General features: G+C 36.0%; 1 protein-coding gene across 1 annotated transcript in view; it reads left to right on the top strand.

Annotated features, from left to right (window-relative positions):
- The window catches only part of CRB1 (crumbs cell polarity complex component 1), a 197,450-nt gene that overhangs the window by 136,244 nt on the left and 42,694 nt on the right, over nucleotides 1–18,512 (top strand). Inside the window, exons 6-8 of the mRNA XM_077775117.1 lie at nucleotides 6,427–7,383; nucleotides 12,586–13,133; nucleotides 14,578–14,743. Coding sequence (XP_077631243.1) covers nucleotides 6,427–7,383; nucleotides 12,586–13,133; nucleotides 14,578–14,743 — 1,671 coding nt within the window. The remainder of the gene's footprint in view (nucleotides 1–6,426; nucleotides 7,384–12,585; nucleotides 13,134–14,577; nucleotides 14,744–18,512) is intronic.

Raw genomic sequence — 18,512 nt, 5'->3', positions numbered from 1 at the left:
TCTAAGGCTTCCAAAAGATGAAGTCTCAACCTAAGGAAATTGCTCTCATGGTAAAAATTTCAGGCACTGTGGTAGTCAGTGGGACTCAGTGACATCTTAGCCTAAACTGCCCAGATGAAACCTCGGGATGTCTTCAGGTCCTCCTCCCAGAAATTGTAAAAAAAAAAGTCAACGACCAATTATTCTAAATATGTCCCAATCACCTTACCTATTCAAATTATCCTGCTTTATAAAATCAAATATCATTATATTTAAGACTAATAGGAAAGAGTTATTCTTTCATAAGAGGTGGAATTTACCTCTTAGAGCGCCACACAAATAACTCTTGGCACAATCTCAGTGAATCTAATGAAAACTCCTGCTGTTTTCTTAATTTCTCTTTTCCATTACCTGCATAGATATTCAATGGATTTGAAGTTGCCATGAATTTCTTAACTATTCATTTAAAAGCAAAAAAAGGAAAAAATTTTAAAATAAAAACAAAAAACCCACTAGCATTCCCATTGTTCTGAAGAAAAATAAAATCAAGCTCTAATTTTCCATAACAATTAGTTACCAAAAACACCCATCTGTATTTAGATTCCCCCAAACTAATTTTTCCATGATAAATAGTGTCAATATTCAGTGCAGGATCATATTAACATTCACTAGTGTGACTTAAAAAGCGGGAGGTACCATGTGTTAAGTAGAAAGAGTATCTAAAAATACAACAAGTCTGCTTGGTAAGTAGCACAAATGGGTCTTACACTAAGCCCCACTGATCCAGCTTGGGGGGGAAATCAGTCAAGATTAAGTCCTCACACTCTACCTGAGAGAAGGAAGGTGACATTGAAACACAGCCCCTACGTTTGCAATCGGTATGAGATCATCAGGAACTGGCTCTGTCAACCCAGTAGGTGTTTGGATGGATCTCTCTTTTTGTACAGAAAAATGTTTGGATCCAAGACCCAAGGTTTTCACATTTTAATGGCAATGCTCATAGGTAACTCACTCTTTTCTTGTTACTTGTATAAGCTAATCGGTGTCATTGTTAGAGTCTTTAAGGTGTTTATTTAAGAATGTATGTTAATGCTATAGCAGATATTACTATCGAATGAAAACTAGAACTTTTGAGTAAGAGAAAATCACTTAAAACAATGAGTAAAGGAACTGTTTATGCACTGACCCTTTGGTCTTTATACTTATTTTTTTCTTGGATTTCGATATATTAAAATTAAAAAATCAAAGTCAATTAAAATAGAGAAAGAGGAAACTTATTTGTATGTACTTTTTGTAGAAATAATTTTTCATTACATATTTCATTAACTATGAATTTTGATAAAGTGGGAACAAACCAAAAGTCATTTTAATAGTCAATGAGATTTGTATTAAACAAACTCTGTGTCTTTTTGATATTAATATTATATGTTCTGATGAAAATATGGGATATGCCAGATAGTAAAAATTTTCTCCATCATGATTTTTTTTGAAATACAAACTAATCATAGAACTAGACCCTAAACTAAAAGAACTTCAGAAAAATAAAATGAAGTGACAGGTTTAAGTTAATTAAATAAACTGCCTTCACGTAAACAAAGTAACAGTAAGCTTCAAGCAAACCACCTCATACTATAAATATATGGACATAAATAACCAATTCATTGTCAACTAATACCCAATTAAGAAGACTGAATGACACAGGTAATCCCTAATCCTTTATCTTGATTGACAGCAGATCTTGTTCTTTGCAGCCAGTCCAATAGCCAATAAAAGAAGTTTCAATCTTCTTTCCACTTTTATTCTGCTGGGCTCATCAAATAAATAAGTCTGACCTTATTCTATATTGAAGATATTAGTAGAACTGATTTTAAACAAGGCAAAAAGCATACATTACTACTTAGTTTCTTTAGACTATTGACTTTAACACAAGTTTTCTCTACTATCTTGTTTTTGGGTATCTTTTGTGATAGTAAAATGTAAAACTAGCTTCTCTGCTTATACTTAAAGGAAAACATAAGTTATTGGTAGTTATCTTATGGAAGATCAAATGTGTAAACTTTAGGAATCATAAGAAGAAATACAATAAGCAACAAAAGAGAGGACTAACATTTTTACTTACTTGCTGACCAAGGATAAATGAAGAGGTAATACTGTAAATTGTAAGAGCTGAAATGTTTTGTAGCAGACCTACTAATCTTAGGTGTGGACAATTTTAGTAGCTGTTTATGTGTCTTCTTGTATCTGGTTTCTTTTCGTTTTGCTCTGTGACAAATCCCTGTCACTGATCTTTATGAGAAACCATGTTGGTGTTTCATTCAACAATTACCCATTTTTCTTCACTGCATTTAGAAAATAAACAAACAAGCACATAAATAAAGCACAACAAACAAAATTATATATCCCCAGGCCTTCTCCAATCTGACTGCATTTAATCTTTCTGACTTGATTTTTTTCTACATAAATCCTCCATGCCAACTAGGCTGACAAATCCACCATCACCTCTAAATGTCTTATACTTTTCCAGTGATAAATTATTGTTTATTCAGTTATGTCCATATACCTTTTTGTCAATCTGATCCATAGTTGAAAATTTGTTAAATCCCTTCTCCTTCAAGCCTGCCTAGCCCAGCCTAGCCTGAAGAGAGCTTTCTCTCAGGAGATTCATCAGTGTTAAGTTACTGTTTACACAATTCACTTGGAATTCATCATACAGTGTTTAGTGAAATCCCTTCAGTGTTATCTTAACTTACCCTATAATTTAATTTTTAACAAATTTTTCTTCAGTAAACTCATAGAGGACAGAGATCAGTTACTACCTCATGTTATCCACAGTACTTTACATATGGTAGATATGTAATCAGTATGTTCATTGGTTTAATTTATAATATTGAGTTTTCATAGCTAAAGACTTACAATTATTTCTCATTCAGTGCCTTTCCCCTAAAACTTTGTAGATCTTCTCTGCTGTCCCCTGAATTCAGCATCACATGTTAGCCATTCATTGAGAATCTGCTATGTACAATGCATTTTCATAAATATGCATTGCTATCAAAATATAATTATAATGTAATATTATCATTGTAGGCATATCGAGACCATGTCTGTCTCTTCTACTTTGCAATCCTCTGTGAGGGTGGGGCACAGATTAGATATTATGTAAATTTGACAAAACAATAAATTGAAGTTTCAAATAAGAGGTCAAAATACAGTTGCTGTGAGGTTCCAAAGTGAATTATGAGAAAGGCTCTAATGCAGAATGTCAAAATAAATACAAGGCTTCAGTCTTGGAAAGGTCTATGCATTTTAAGCATATGTGAAAGTTCTTGAGAGGTGGTTTAAAGGAATGAGTCTGTAAAGAGATATTTTTGGAGAGTCTTTTGGCTGTGCTGTGAGTTGTACCCCACCACTCTGTTTCGGGGGTTGGAAGCTATATTCTAACCCCAAGCAGAGTGAGGTGCTTTAAGGAGAAATCTGATCTCACCTAAATTTGGAGAAGGGGGCACAAGCATGGGCAACTTAGAGTGGATTCTCCAGCTCCCTGACGAATCTACAGATGAAAGGGTGTGACTCTTCACCTAAGGCAGCAGGAAAGAGAAAGAAAGAAATGCTGTTATGTTGTGCTGGAAAGTTAATGTGCCCGCAACCACAGCTCAAAGGCACGTGAATCATGAGGCTCACATGAACTTGTGGTAACAATATCAGTCAGTGGTCAGTATGAAAGAGATCCTGCCCTCTAAGCCTCTGTCAAAAGGTGAAGGAATCCCAACAAAGAGAGGTGGTAAAAGAGTGTCAGTAAACCAAGAGTGAAGAACGGGTTGGTTGGGTACCGGTAGGGTGGGAGCAATGAGTCAAAGGAGAGGTAATGCCTGCTTTCCGGGTCTCTGGTGCCTCAGATGGAGGAACAGAGTAGGAGAGGAAAAGTCTTCCCTCAATTAAATATGTTTAAAGGCACAGTGGGAGAAAAAAACAAAGTATTTTGCTTTGATTATAACCCATGACTTGTTCAATAGTTCCCTTAATTAATGATTACTGATGAATTTTTTTGTTCTCAAAATCCTGTGAAAATCAAATTTAAGTAAAATATCTTCAAGTAACAAAAGTTTAGACTTTTGTCTAAAAGACAAAGACTCTCCAAAAAAAGACTTTTCATAAATTCAGTTAAATTACATTTGCATCAGAACACTCTTTTAGGTTATATTTCCTATATCAGTTTTCTTTACCTCTAAGGATGATGATGTAACAAATAAACCAGTTCAATATGATTTTATTTTTTCTGCTCATCAAGCTTTTCATAACGCATATGTGCTCAGCACCGTTTGGATGCTGTGGGAGGTTCTAACTGAGATTGTAAGACGTTCACTCTTTATGCAGAGACTGAAATATATTTGTATTAACAAAGATTGTGTGAAAGCAATCCAAGTAGTATAAAATATAAGTACAACAGGATCCTCTCAAGAGTCAAAATTGCATACATAATGGCAGTGGGCAAAGATTAACACTGGATACAGTCATCTGAAAATATGTGCAAGAGCACTTCAGGTTTTGGATTGGATTAGATTCAACGCATTATAAATACTTTAATCACCTTACAAAGGTCATCACTAATTAAATAATTCAAAAATTAATGACCAGGTATATGTGAGCTATGCTCACCGTAGCAAACCACTATGCTATAGTTTAGACGTGTTTGGGTGAATAAAACAGATATTTTCCCTTCCCTTGTGAAGAATACAATTTAATGAGATTCTAGCCTAATATGCTCATTATGTAAAGTTATATAATTTGTGGGTCACTCCATATGCTCACACCTTCCAAACAGTCTCTCTCAATGACCATAGTACTATTTGAATTTTGTCATTAGAGGGTATTTCTTTCATTTATTACTTTCTAATAACAACCAACACATACTGAGAATTTATTATATATCAAGCAATGTTATGATGATCTTATATATCAAGCAATATTATGATCATCTTATGATCATGTTATATGATCATCCTATATGATGTGAGGTTAATTCAATCATTTAAAATCCCTCTGAGATAAGCACTACTATTAACACCATTTTGTAGATGAGAAAATGGAGACACAAAAAGTAAATGTCACCTGCTCACAGCCTAGCTGCGATTCAGATCTTTAACCCTATTAACATAAAAATTTTTGATTAAATTTTTATAATTTAATTTTAATATTTAATATTTTAAGTTATCTTNACAAAAAGTAAATGTCACCTGCTCACAGCCTAGCTGCGATTCAGATCTTTAACCCTATTAACATAAGTCTTTGATTAAATTTTTATAATTTAATTTTAATATTTAATATTTTAAGTTATCTTACATTTTATGTACTTCTAACATGTACATTTAGGCATGGAATCAAATGGGAAAATAAGAACACACATTACTAATAACAGTAAATGAGACTGCACTAAATTATCAGTGAAAGAATGGAGTGTGTCAGATAGATATTAAAAACCTAGAAACCAGGTTGTAGGAGTGCTTTGGAGTTTAGACTTCAGTCTTTCTAAACCTTGGAATCCTCAGTAAAAGAGCGCTAAGAATATCTGCACTGAAAACCTCAGAAGACTGTGGTGGGCACAGGGACGTTATGTGGATGATGGTGTCGGGGAAACCATACTGTGCTATACACGTGTCAATTTTTGTTAACCTATTTGTCCATTTGAACCTCACAGGAAAAGCAATAACCATCACTCTTGAAATGTGTATTTCTTCTTGTTAGGTTTGATTACATGAATTCTAAAAATTCTCTAATTATCTCTTTTTGACTTTAAATCAGGAAAAAGAGTAAAAGAAAGTGAAGTTAAAACTATAAGACAGAGGGTGTTATGGAAAATATTTCTTGGTTTATACTAGACTTATGGAAAGGAGGAAACAGGGCCTTCCATTCACCTTAGAAACTATCCACGGTGAGGGTTGTCTTGACTATCTGTATACCTGGAAAACTTTGGTTTTAGGGATTATAACGAGATAAAAGCAAGACAAAAGGCAAAATCACCGATTACAAGTACAATAGAGTAAAGTCAGCAGCCTGGGCCAGGATAAACAATATCAGAGAATGAAGTCCCCAAATAAATAATTTGAAACAAGCTTCAATGTCAAAAACCACCTTTTTCTTTTATCATTTTTATGATATTGAGTTCCACATACATGTCTGACAATAATAGTTTGAATCAGCCAGTATACTTGGCAAATAATCTATTTTTGGAGGAAGAATTCAAGGTCTCCCATGTCTGCACTTCTCTGCACAACATACAGAGAATGATATAATCGATTTTAACTTCCTTGGTAACTATTCACATTTTATTCCATTACAGTCATAAACCTAAACTAGCTCTCCACTTCCAGAGATTATACATGAACATGATGTGAAACTTCTATTTCTGATCTGAATATATGGAATTTCAACCTATTCTTTATTATTTAACAGGAATCCACTGTGAAGAAGACATTGATGAATGCTCTTCAAACCCTTGCCAGAATGGTGGTACTTGTGAGAATTTGCCTGGTGATTATACTTGCCATTGCCCATTTGATAACCACTCAGGAACATTTTATGGAGGAAGGAACTGTTCTGATCTTCTCCTGAGCTGTACCCATCACCAATGTCTAAATAATGGAATTTGCATCCCTCACTTCCAAAACGGCCAGCATGGATTCAGCTGCCTATGTCCATCTGGCTTTACTGGATCGCTGTGTGAAATTGTCACCACACTTTCTTTTGAGGGCAATGGCTTCATGTGGATCACAAGTGGCCCAGTTAGAGCCAAGGGCTTAGTCTGTAAAATAGCCCTCAGGTTTCAGACTGTTCAGCCAATGGCACTTCTATTTTTCCGAGGCAACAGGGACATGTTTATAATGCTGGAGTTGCTAAGTGGCTATATTCACTTGTCAATTCAAGCCAATAACCAGTCAAAGGTGCTCCTTTACATTTCCCACAATACCAGCGATGGAGAATGGCACTCAGTGGAGGTGATGTTTGCAGAGGCTGTGACCCTTACTTTACATGACAACTCTTGTAAGGAGAAATGCATCAGTAAAGCCCCTTCTCCATTTGAAAGTGACCAATCAATATGTGCTTTTCAAAACTCCTTTTTGGGTGGTTTACCAGTGGGAACGACCAGCAATGGCCTTGCTCTGCTTAACATCTATAATATACCGTCCACACCTTCATTTGTAGGCTGTCTCCAAGACATTAAAATTGATTTGAATCACATTACTCCAGAGAACATTTCATCTGACTCGTCACTAAATGTCAAGGCAGGCTGCATGAGAAAGGATTGGTGTGAAAGACAACCTTGTCAAAATAGAGGACGCTGCATCAACTTGTGGCTTAATTATCAGTGTGATTGCTACAGGCCCTACAAAGGCCTGAATTGCCTGAGAGGTGAGATGATGGCTGGGTACCCAGGAATGCTAGGCCTCTGAACAGAGCAGTAACAAAAATAGCCAGTCTGCTTCTCCTGTTAGGAAACATAATGACCCCTCAGGACTTCTGCTTCTGGTTGCCTACTGATGAGAAAAAAAGAAGAGGCTAGTAATGTGCATTAATTAATTTTGAGTGGATTCATTAGACGCCAGGGCACTCATGCAGAGAAGTAAGAAAAATAAGCTGAGAGCTACTATCTAAGTGAGTTTTCATCTTGATGAGTTTACAAAGTGCTATTAGAGTTTTACCATTTACTGGTGTGCCAGAAATTTATTGTATACCTTACTTGAAAGAGAAATAAGCTGTTTTGGGGGAAAAAAACCCCATTAGACATGAAAATAATCTATGCCAAGCCCTAGCACAATGTCCTGTACATAGTAGACTCTTAAGAAATATTTACTCCCTTGCTGCCCTTTCTGTGTGATTCATACTTGCTCTAAAATCATGCTACTGTTTAGCATTTTTATAGACCATCAGTTTTATCCAGAGGTATATTTTCCAGGGCTGAATTGGAGAAAACTGATATTCTGCCTAGGTATCCTAAGGAAAAAGTTTGTGGATGGTAACAGCAGTGAAATTTGATAGAGACTATAAACTAATTGATCTGATTTTTCTAGCAAATCACACCTTGAAAAGTATTCCAAAATCCTTAATTTCCAACATTGTTCCAAAGACCACTGTTGATAGTGATCAATACATACCTGTTTCTTTTTATTATTATTATCATGCCTTGAGAATGTCTGAGAGGTAATTGCAACAGACTGCTTTGAAGTTTAGCTGTAATTTACCCTAACATTTTAGAGCAGCTTGAAATAGGACAACATCTGGTAAATAGTCTTCTCTGCTTTATATGAAGCAAAATTAAAACCAGTCTTAGCCTCTACCCTATTCCATGTATGAATGGCTAAGAGTTATTAGAAACTATTCATGGGTCTCCCCCCCTAACCACAATATTCATTACAAATCAGGGACCTGTTTGACAATGAGGTATGGCATCTACTAGCTCTATGCAATATTTTAAATAGAATGGCAAGTTGTTTTGTGATTTTTTTTAAAGGAGAAAAAGAGATATTATACTGAGGCAGTGTTCACTTTTTGAAGAAAAATTTAATTGACCCAAGGCAATATTTTTACTACATATACAAAATAACAAACAGATGCTGGCTTGTTTGACTGGCTTCCAAATTCAGCGACCCATGAGGTTAATACTGACCATGGTGATGCTAACTGTCCTGGTAAATAGTTTCAAGGGATGCCAATCCAGTGGGTTCTGGTTTTCTTTAGTTTATTTTTTCCAACTTGGAAAGTTATGATGGTTTTAAACCAGTTCCTGAATTGGTTACCTGCCCCACTACCCCCTGTTTCCTTATTCCCCAACACTATTTGAAACTGTTTAACCCTCATGAAAATGCTTGGCTTCGAAAATTAACTTCATGAGAATATCTTCATTATCTTCATAGGGAGTTCTGTAAAACCTTCTCTTTCTGAAGATTCTTGGTATAAGTTTAAGAAAAGTTATATTTTTCATATCATCTCAGTCATAAAACTAAAATATTCTGTATTTGCTGTTATCTGTGATCCTTGCTGGGGAGTTTATTCTTATTACAGAAGAGGCTTACAAGCTTTGATGAGAATATGGAGTCTTTTTATCATTGTACATGTATAGACAAGAGGGAGGAGAGGTACTAAAAGTTACAAAGGCAAACTTCATTCAGTTCATGACCTTGATTCAGTGTTTCCCAGTAATGGTACATATTGCAATGAATAAGCAGAAATGGATAGAAGATTTAATTGGCTGACTCAACATGAATGACCTGGAGATTTCCAATATTTTCTTATCAGTCTTTTAAAAACAATCAAATGTCTCAATAAGGGAAATTCTGAAAAGGGTTTCTCAAAGCTTAGCTCCCCGAACTGTCTATAAGGTTGCCTCAGCATATCTTATTGTGTTGGCTGCATATAAGAACATGGAGCTTCCAAGGTATTGTCCAGAATGAGGACCTCTTGCCTTGTACAGAATGTTTGAATTGTAGAGGCACTTTACATATGTTGTATCTTCAGCCATACAGCTAGACCTTGAATATCTTATCCTGTTAGAATTGTGATTTCTTAGATATAGAAGGGTCTTCCCTCAATGACTATATTTTTTTAAATTCTTGTGTCTGCCAGGGGTAGTGGCCAAACTCCTGCTTACACACATTTAGAAATGAAGAGGTCATTTACTGTATCTTGCCAGAAACTTCCCCAAAGATGTTTCTTACTGAAATAGGATATGATTACTTATAGCTTTCATTCACTGGCAGCACTGTAATTCTTGAAGCCATACTAATATAAATCTTTTCTTCTTCTTGATAACACTCAAATATTTGAAGTACCTTGTACCATCCAAACCATCACTTCTATCATGCTACACATATCCAGTTTCTTCTAATGTTTTCCATATGGACCTAGCTTTCAGACACTTCATCAGCTGCTTCTTTGATGCTTGTTTTGGAATAAATTTGCTTATCTGCTTCCTAGATGTGCCTGATGATGCAGAGTGACATAGGACTACAATCTCTCTCATTCTAGATAATGTTCTTCTATTCCTCAGCCTAATATCACATTGACCTTTTGGCAACTACATTCTACACTTGGCCTACTTTGGGTCATTTTCACTCATGGTGCCACAGAATCCTGCTTCCTCCACCCAAAATGAGGTACATTTAGAAGCAAGTAACTTTTATGTATTCTTAGTAAATGTCACCTGGTTGTATTCTATCAATCATTAAAACTTGAGGCTACTTTTCATTTGTGTTTGTCATCTCACATCAACAACACATTTGAGAATCATTCCTCCCATGTTCACAGATGAGTCATATATGACTTCAGGTGTTTCTCAAATCAGGGAGGAAATCACATGCACTGACTCCTTGCTTGTGATTTCTGAGGAAGAATAGGGTTGCTGGAGACTCAATTTTCTGAGGAAAAAAAAACAGCTCTGTGTTCTATATTTTAATCTGGATCCACAAAGTGGTCTGCAGGCATTCTAGCATGACCAGCAGGGACCCCACCATCCATGAGGTTGAGCGATTCTGTGCATATTCTCAAATCTCAGGAGCTTCAAGAGCTACATTTTCCTATTAAATATTTTCTCTCATGTGAAAGTACTGCAGTGCATTCAGATATGTTAACCTCTTCAAACAGGTTATTTTATTTAATAGGACACTTTGAAAGCTACCTGTAGTTGCCTGGAGCAGGTGGTCTCCAAATGCAGATTCAGAATGAAATGTTCCTATAGAAAATCAAGTCAGAGCTCTGAAAATATAACCTTTTATGCAGGAGGCCTTCAAACAAAGATGGGTGCCTAAGCAAGTTTTAACTGTAGTTCAGCTATACTAAACAATGCCTTATCTTTGCCCAAATTTCAACTGGACCAAGATAATATTTAAACACAATGAAATATGATGAAATCAGTCTTTTTTCTGGTTAAAATTGGGATAGAAAAACCTCGAAGATAGCAATGTCTTTAAAACACTGCTCTTGCCATGTTCATCAGTGATTTCTGGATTGCAGAATTCAGTGGTCAATAGTCCTCGACTTACTGTACCTCTCTGGACCCATTACTTGCTGCAGCCATAGTAAACACAGTTGAACACTACCCGTTCCTGAAAAGTCTGTCCTCACTAGCCTTAGGAGACATCACTCTCTCTTTGTTCTCCCTTTATCTTACTGGTTGCTCTTTTGTCATCTCCTTTACCTCTGATGTCTGGTGCTTAGGGACCTAGTCCTTGGACCTGTCTTTTCTCTGTATATACCCACTCTCTTGGTCATGTGGCTTTAAGTAGCATTAATTCCATGCAGAATCTGATGTGAGGCTCAATTCCAAAACCCTGGGATTATGACCTGAGCCGAAATCAAGAGTTGGTCACTCAGCTAAGTCATCCAGGTGCCCTCCTCCTGTTCTCTTTTCATTGTGCAAATGGAAATTTAATGCTTCTAGTTGCTTAGGCAAAACAAAACACCTTGGAGATGAACTTGCCTTATAAAATCACATTGATTTTATCTTCAAAATATTTCCAAAATCTGACTGCTTCTCATCACCTTCACCATTACTACTGAACCAAGCCACCATTAATTCTCTCTTCAATGTTTGCAAAAATATCTCTACATTCTTCGAGGTTTTATTCAAATGTTAACTTCTCAGAGAGTACTTCTCTGACTACTCTATTAAAACAATTCCAACACTACTCCTAACCCCAGCACTCCCTATTCCCTATCCCTACCTGATTTTTATTTATTTACCTGACATACTATATAGTTTGTTTCTTTATCTGTGTCTGGTCTGCAGCCGCCAGCTAGTCTTTGAGAAGATAGGGACTTTAGTTTCTAAATATAAATATTTTGGAAGGTAGGAGTTCATTTTTATACATCTCAAGAGTTTTCTTCATTTGATGTACACCAATAATATTGACACATTCGTGCATTACTAACTTCTTTGACCACAGGAAATTCTTGGTGAGTTCAGTGCTCAACTTTGCCCCCTACTTGTCTGTCTCCCATGCCTCTCCCAACCAGGACCATAGAAGGAAGACTTCTCTCTTTTTTCAACTCCCTTGCCTTTTATTATTATTTGGAGTCTGATCCCCAAAGAGGATTTGCAGATCTAATTCTTGGTTTCTGTCCTTTAGTAAGAATGATTAGATTTAATGACATATGCTTCAGAATGTCCTCAAATAGCAAAAATGATAGCTACCAGAACAGTCTGCTTGGAGATGTTACAGGAAGAGCTCTTTTCCCCCAAATTTTATCCACCAAGTTAGAATATAGCAGTATCTGATATTCTACCACTAAGCCCCAGCATTTTAGGGCAGTAAAGGAGAGGTTCTTAAGTATATTAGGGCAGAGATCTTTTTTCTCTTCTGTAATCAATGGGCCTCGGCTATAGCTATAAACCAAAATGTAATTGTTTTCAGAAAACTCAGTAAACTGAGTAAAGTTCAATAAACTTGGAAGTTTCCAGAAAAAAGGACAAATTGTTGTTCTATTGAATAAGCCTGTTCTAAACTTTAAAAAATATATGTGTGTTTGTGTCTGTCTGTTTTCATCTTTTGGCCCTTCTTACTTATGAGTCTTATAATGTTTCTTCTTTGTTTCTCTCTCTCTATTTTGACACTGAAGAGTATGTAGCAGGCAGATTTGGCCAGGATGATTCCACTGGATATGCTGTTTTTAATCTTGACAAGAGTTACGGTGACAACTTCACCATCTCCATGTTTGTTCGAACACATCGACCATCAGGCTTACTTATAGCTTTGGAAAACAGGACTTATCAATACATCCACGTTTGGCTAGAGCATGGCAGACTAGCAATGCTACATCCAGGTTCTTCCAAATTAGTAGTAAAATTTGTTCTTAGTGATGGAAATGCCCACTTGATATCTTTGAAAATCAAGCCAAATAAAATTGAACTATACCAGTCTTCACGAAACCTAGGATTTATTTCTGCCCCTACGTGGAAAATCGAAAAAGGAGATGTCATCTACATTGGTGGCCTGCCTGACAAACAAAAGACTGAAGCTAAAGGTGGTTTCTTCAAAGGCTGTATCCAAGATATAAGATTAAACAACCAAAATCTGGAATTTTTCCCAAATTCAACAAACAATGTATCCCACAATCCAGTTCTTGTTAATGTGACCCAAGGCTGTCCTGGAGACAACATGTGCAAGGTAGGATTATTCAAACTAATTATGTCTATATGGTGTGCTAAATTGTCGTTTCATTAAATAATTTATTATAACCATTCTTTACATGTGAAGGTAATGTTATTGACTCGCCAGTCACCAAATAAAACCTCATCAATGTTCTTTCAGCAAGACTGGGGGATTTATACTGAGCCATTAAAAAAATTACCTTGACCTTATTGGCATCATGGTCTATTTAACCATCCAAGGTAACTCTGGCCACATGCTTCTACTACCACAACAACCAAATTACCTAAGAATAATAGTATTTTAATTCCCAAACTCTTAATGGCATCCCAGAGGTTTAACTGAATTAACTCATTTTGGAAGAGATCATTAATTTTATATTAAATGCCCAACTACCATTGTTTGGAACTACTACTAAGTCAACAGCAACAAAAGAAACCTGAGGGGTAGGTAGTTTCCTTCTGGTAGATGGATTTGAAATTCTCTGAAGTATATTTTCCCAGAGCCTAAGTTTTACTTCCTTTGTATTTTGTATGCTCTTCCAAAAGCTATTTAAATATATGAACTTGTCAGCTCTACATGACCTTTCAAAGAAAAAGAAAGAAACACATTTATATCTGTTGAACATTTATTGAGCTTGACTATTGCCATGTACTGGGCTTACTTATAAATGTACAAAATTGAGTCATCTTAACATTACTAGAGGAGCACTTCCAAAATGCCAGGCACTATTTTATATAGATGAACCCATTTAACTCTGTGGAAGGACCACTGTGTTAGCCCCATTTACATTATTTACAGATAAGGAAATTGAAGTTTAGAAAGGTTATGTAACTAGCCAAAATCACATCTTAATAGTGGGACTGGGATAAATACAGTCTCAGTTCTCAGAAATTCCCTCATAAGTACTTTAACTCTGCATATTTATGATAAATCTTTTGAGAACTCAAATAATAGTAGTATGTTTTTGATTGAGAGGCAGGGCAACTGAAGAGGTTACTGTATCTGGACCCAGAAGATCTAGGTACCAAGCTTCACTTCTTACTGGGATCTTGGTTAACAGGAAGGCCCTCTGTTTCCTCATTAGATAAAACAGAAGTAACCATACCAATTACTCAAATGGTAATTGGTATGATTGAAAGTGCCTGGTAATTTGGAAATTACAGAAAATGTAATTAGATCTTTCAAAATCCTCCTTGTGTTGTAGAAAACTGGTTTAATGTAATTTCTCCTTCTCATTTCATCTCTTTCTGTTTCTTTCTCTCCCCATTTCTCTTTCAGAAAAGAGTTGGCAATGGTAGCAGTAAGTTTTATTCCATTTGTTAACCGATGGATATAAAAAGTTCACAGTGTAAAGATGTAGAAAATTACCTTTGAAAATAACAGCGATGGGGTCTTGCCTTTACTGTTTCCATATTTAGTTGCCAGTACTTTTTATACCTTTGATTTCTTTTCTGTTCAGTCCAATCCCTGTCACAATGGAGGTGTTTGCTATTCCCTGTGGGATGACTTCTCATGTTCCTGCCCTGCGAACACAGCTGGGAAAGCCTGTGAGGAAGTTCAGTGGTGTGAGCTCAGCCCGTGTCCTCCCAAAGCCCAGTGCCAGGTGGTGCCTCGAGGATTTGAATGTAGGTAGAGTTTAAAGTTATCATCCATCCAATTAAGTTGGGTATTTCACTTCCACGAGGAAACCCAGTAAAAGAATACAGATAAAACCTGGTTCTTAAAGAAACCTGTGCTCTCCACCCCACCCCCACCCCCAGACTTGAGTAGTACAATGAACCTAATGTAATAATAATATCAGATTGACTTCATGCCTCATCCTGCCCCTGGGTTTCTAGGGGTTGCAGGTGGTAAATGGAGGTCAGAGCAGCATGAAACCTAGGTCCTTGATTATTTAAAGCTAATTTCTTCAGAAATTAATCAAGTAATATTTGGCTCGCCTTTCCTCATTGGGAATACAGAGTGAAGTGTTAGTGCAAGCTCATGGCCTTTTGTTAACTATGAGGCCTCAGGCAGTTCACGTGAGCTCCATAATCTAAAGCTTTTTCTGTAAAATGGGGATAAAACATCTACTTGATAGACAGATAAAAATTTGTATGTGTGTGTGATCATTATTAACCTGAAGTATAAAAAATGAAACACATTAGGCATTCTGTTGTTTTCTGAGTATTTTCCTCAACTTGAAATGTTTCCTTGACCATCTTCAGCACTAAAGATGACGGTTTTTTAAATGTTAGCAAATTTGAATACTATAGTCACAATTTTGACATGTCTACCTACTAACCACACTATTATTTATATTTTCTCTTCTTTCTGAATTCAAATAATGCAGTCTAATCTATAACAACAAATCGTCATGTTTGCACTGAATTCTAGTCTCTTCCCTTTATCTGAAGATTTTGCTTCTGAATTTTTTTCACTCTTCAGTTCAATTAACATTTCCATCAGTGTTTAAACACATTGCCAAATTTCCTTATCACAACAAATTTCCCTTGAACATCCTCCATCCCCACCAGCTACCATCTCACTTTTTGCATCCTTTTAAAGCGTGATAAACCCTCAAAAGTGTTGTCCTCAATTTGCCTCTGATGTCTTACCCCAGTTAGCCTTCTACCTCATTCCATCAGGGGCCCTCACATGGCACCTCTGTCTTGAACTCGCTCAACTCAGAGCTTGGGCAGGTGATCTTCATCATTTCAGTCAGATTCCAACCCAAATGTCCTCCTATCTGGCTTTATTTTTCTTCATATCTATTATGATTCTTTCATGTTTTGTTGTATATGTATTTGTTTACTTGTTCCTCACCCCTTTCCTCACTAGAGTATAGATTTCAAAAAGGAAGGAAATTTCCTATTTGGTTTCTCACATTATTCTCAGCACTTAGAACAGTGCCAAACATATAGGAGGTTGTCAATAAGTATTTGTTAAATGAATAAAGTAACATTATTTTTCTTCAAATGAACTCAATATTTCATTTCAATGCTCCAGACTTTAAGTGATATATATCACCTTGGAAAACATTGCACTGAAATAATGGAGTTGAACCAGAGAATAGTTTGACCTCAGGTTTATTTCAACAACAGTCTGTTTAGACTGAGCTGCAGTGACTGAGGAAAAGAGAATATATTTACTTTTCTATATTTTCTTTCTTTCTTATTATTTTTTATTTTAGAGAGAGAGAGCATGAGCAGGGGAGAGGGGCAGAGAGAGAGAGAGAGAGAGAGAGAGAGAGAGAGAGAGAGAATCTTGAGCAGGCTTCATGCTCAGCCTGGACCCCAACATGGGGTTTGATCCCACAACCCTGGGATCATGACCTAAGCCAAAATCAAGAGTTCGATGCTCAGCCAACTGAGCCACCCAGACATCTCTGTTTCTATATTGTCAAAACATATGTATAGAATATATGAAATGTGTTATACTGTGTATATACTTGGGAAAGTTTTCTAGAATACATATACTTACATATTTCATATTTTAAATATATATGCTGAATTACAGTATAGTAAGACAGATACATATTATAGAAAGCATGATGAGGTTTTTTATTACATAAAGTAGCAGAAGAATGGTATTTGGTTTCTATTATGGCACCAAAGTTTAAATGTAACCTTTCCATTGTTCTACCTCTGAACTCCTTATTAAAATAATGTATTATTAATTTCTTGTTAATCTTTTGGTAGAAATACTGAAAATCTTGGTCCCAGTTATGTTCTTCAAAACAGTTTAAATCATTTGGAATATTTTCACAGGGAATAAAATAATAAGATTGCTAAAAACAGTGCAGACCAAGAACCATACCCTTGGTGTATACTGGTCTTCATTCTATATATAAAGCGGTTTAGGATTTGGATGCACTGCATCAGAAAGGAGTGAAGTGAATCTTCATTGCTACTGCATTCCCACCACAGAAAGAGTAGAAAGTTTGCCACTGATCTCCCAAAAAGTCTCAACATTTTTTAAAAGTATGACTTATCTTAATGAAGGAAGAAAATGTAAGTCAGTAGGAGAGGTGAGTTTTGCTAATTGACAAGTGTGAACCCTAGAACATGCTTCTGCTACTTTATGTAATTTTAATTTTATGTGATCTTATGACCTTATTGTATTTTCTTTCAAGTAAGATATATTGAGATGATTAGCCCTAATAGAATAACATACTCTGGAGAGTACAGCTCATGCATCACCCCAAGTTAGCCTTTAGGACATCCTATCAGAAAACCAAGACATAAAAATTTACAACCCATCTTATATATAGGTGTGTTTCTTATGATAAAGTTCCCTGAAGAGAAGGTGAAATACAAATATTGTTATGTGTATTGTGATTTCATCCAGATGAGAAGTGATTTCAGTGCTCTCAGCACTGTTAGTAATATGAACTCTTTAGCATTGTAGACAGTATTCTTCCTGTAGGAGTTGGAGAGCTAGTGAGATTTGGTATTTTAACATTTATTTAAAAACATGGATTAAGATGCTTGTTGCTCCTTTCCTCCTTCATCCCAACCCCAAACTTGATTGGTTGGAAAAACACAATAGTCAAAAGTTATAAAATCAAGTGAAATTTTAGTCCAAATAGTACATTTGAATTGTACACTTGAATGGTCCACTTGAATTTTCTCCCACAATGGTTTCTAATCATTATCTCACTTTACAGAATGGAAGATGAAGGAGTTATTTTTACAGATTATTTATTTGGTAATATTTACCTACTATATATCTGGCAATGTTCTAAGCGTTGGGATTTTGTGATAATCTAAACAGGAAAAGTCCCTGATCTCATAAAGCTCATGTTCTAGTTTAGAAGGACAGTCAAAGAACAAATAGACAAATGAACAACATAATTTCAAATAGTTACAAATGCTGTGAAGAAAATAATAAAGCAGAGTAATGGAACAGAGAGTGGCTATGGGGAAGGAGCTATTTTAATGTGGATGATCAGGGAAAGCTTCCCAGAGGAGGTGACATTTGAACATATATGTTGAAGAAGAGCCATGTGTGGGAAAGATCTGGGAGAGGAATACTTCAAGTGTATGTAATAGCAAGTAAAAAGCCTAATTTGGGAACAAGTTTGACGTTTTCAAAGAATAGCAAGAAGTTTTCGTGGTTGTAGCATGTGAATAAGGAAGAGGGTGTTAGCAAATGAAATTGAATAGTTAATCAAGAGTCAGATCACAGACACTTTTGCAGGCCATGTTTGGGATTTAGGGTATCTTTCTAGATAATGATGATAACCAATGGAGGTCTTGAGCTAAGGAGTGGTTTTTATATTGCTCTTTGGAATGATAGAAGCAGGGACACAGAAAAGTAATTAGAATAGTCTCAATCAGGGGCACCTGGATGGCTCGGTCGATTAAGCATCCAACTCTGAATTTTGGTTCGGGTCATGATCTCATAGTTTGT

This window comes from Crocuta crocuta, unplaced genomic scaffold (assembly GCF_008692635.1).
Source record: "Crocuta crocuta isolate KB4526 unplaced genomic scaffold, BGI_CrCroc_1.0 scaffold207, whole genome shotgun sequence".
NCBI lineage: Eukaryota > Metazoa > Chordata > Mammalia > Carnivora > Hyaenidae > Crocuta > Crocuta crocuta.
The sequence above is the reverse complement of the archived record's forward strand: the minus strand, read 5'-3'. Positions and strand labels throughout refer to the sequence as shown.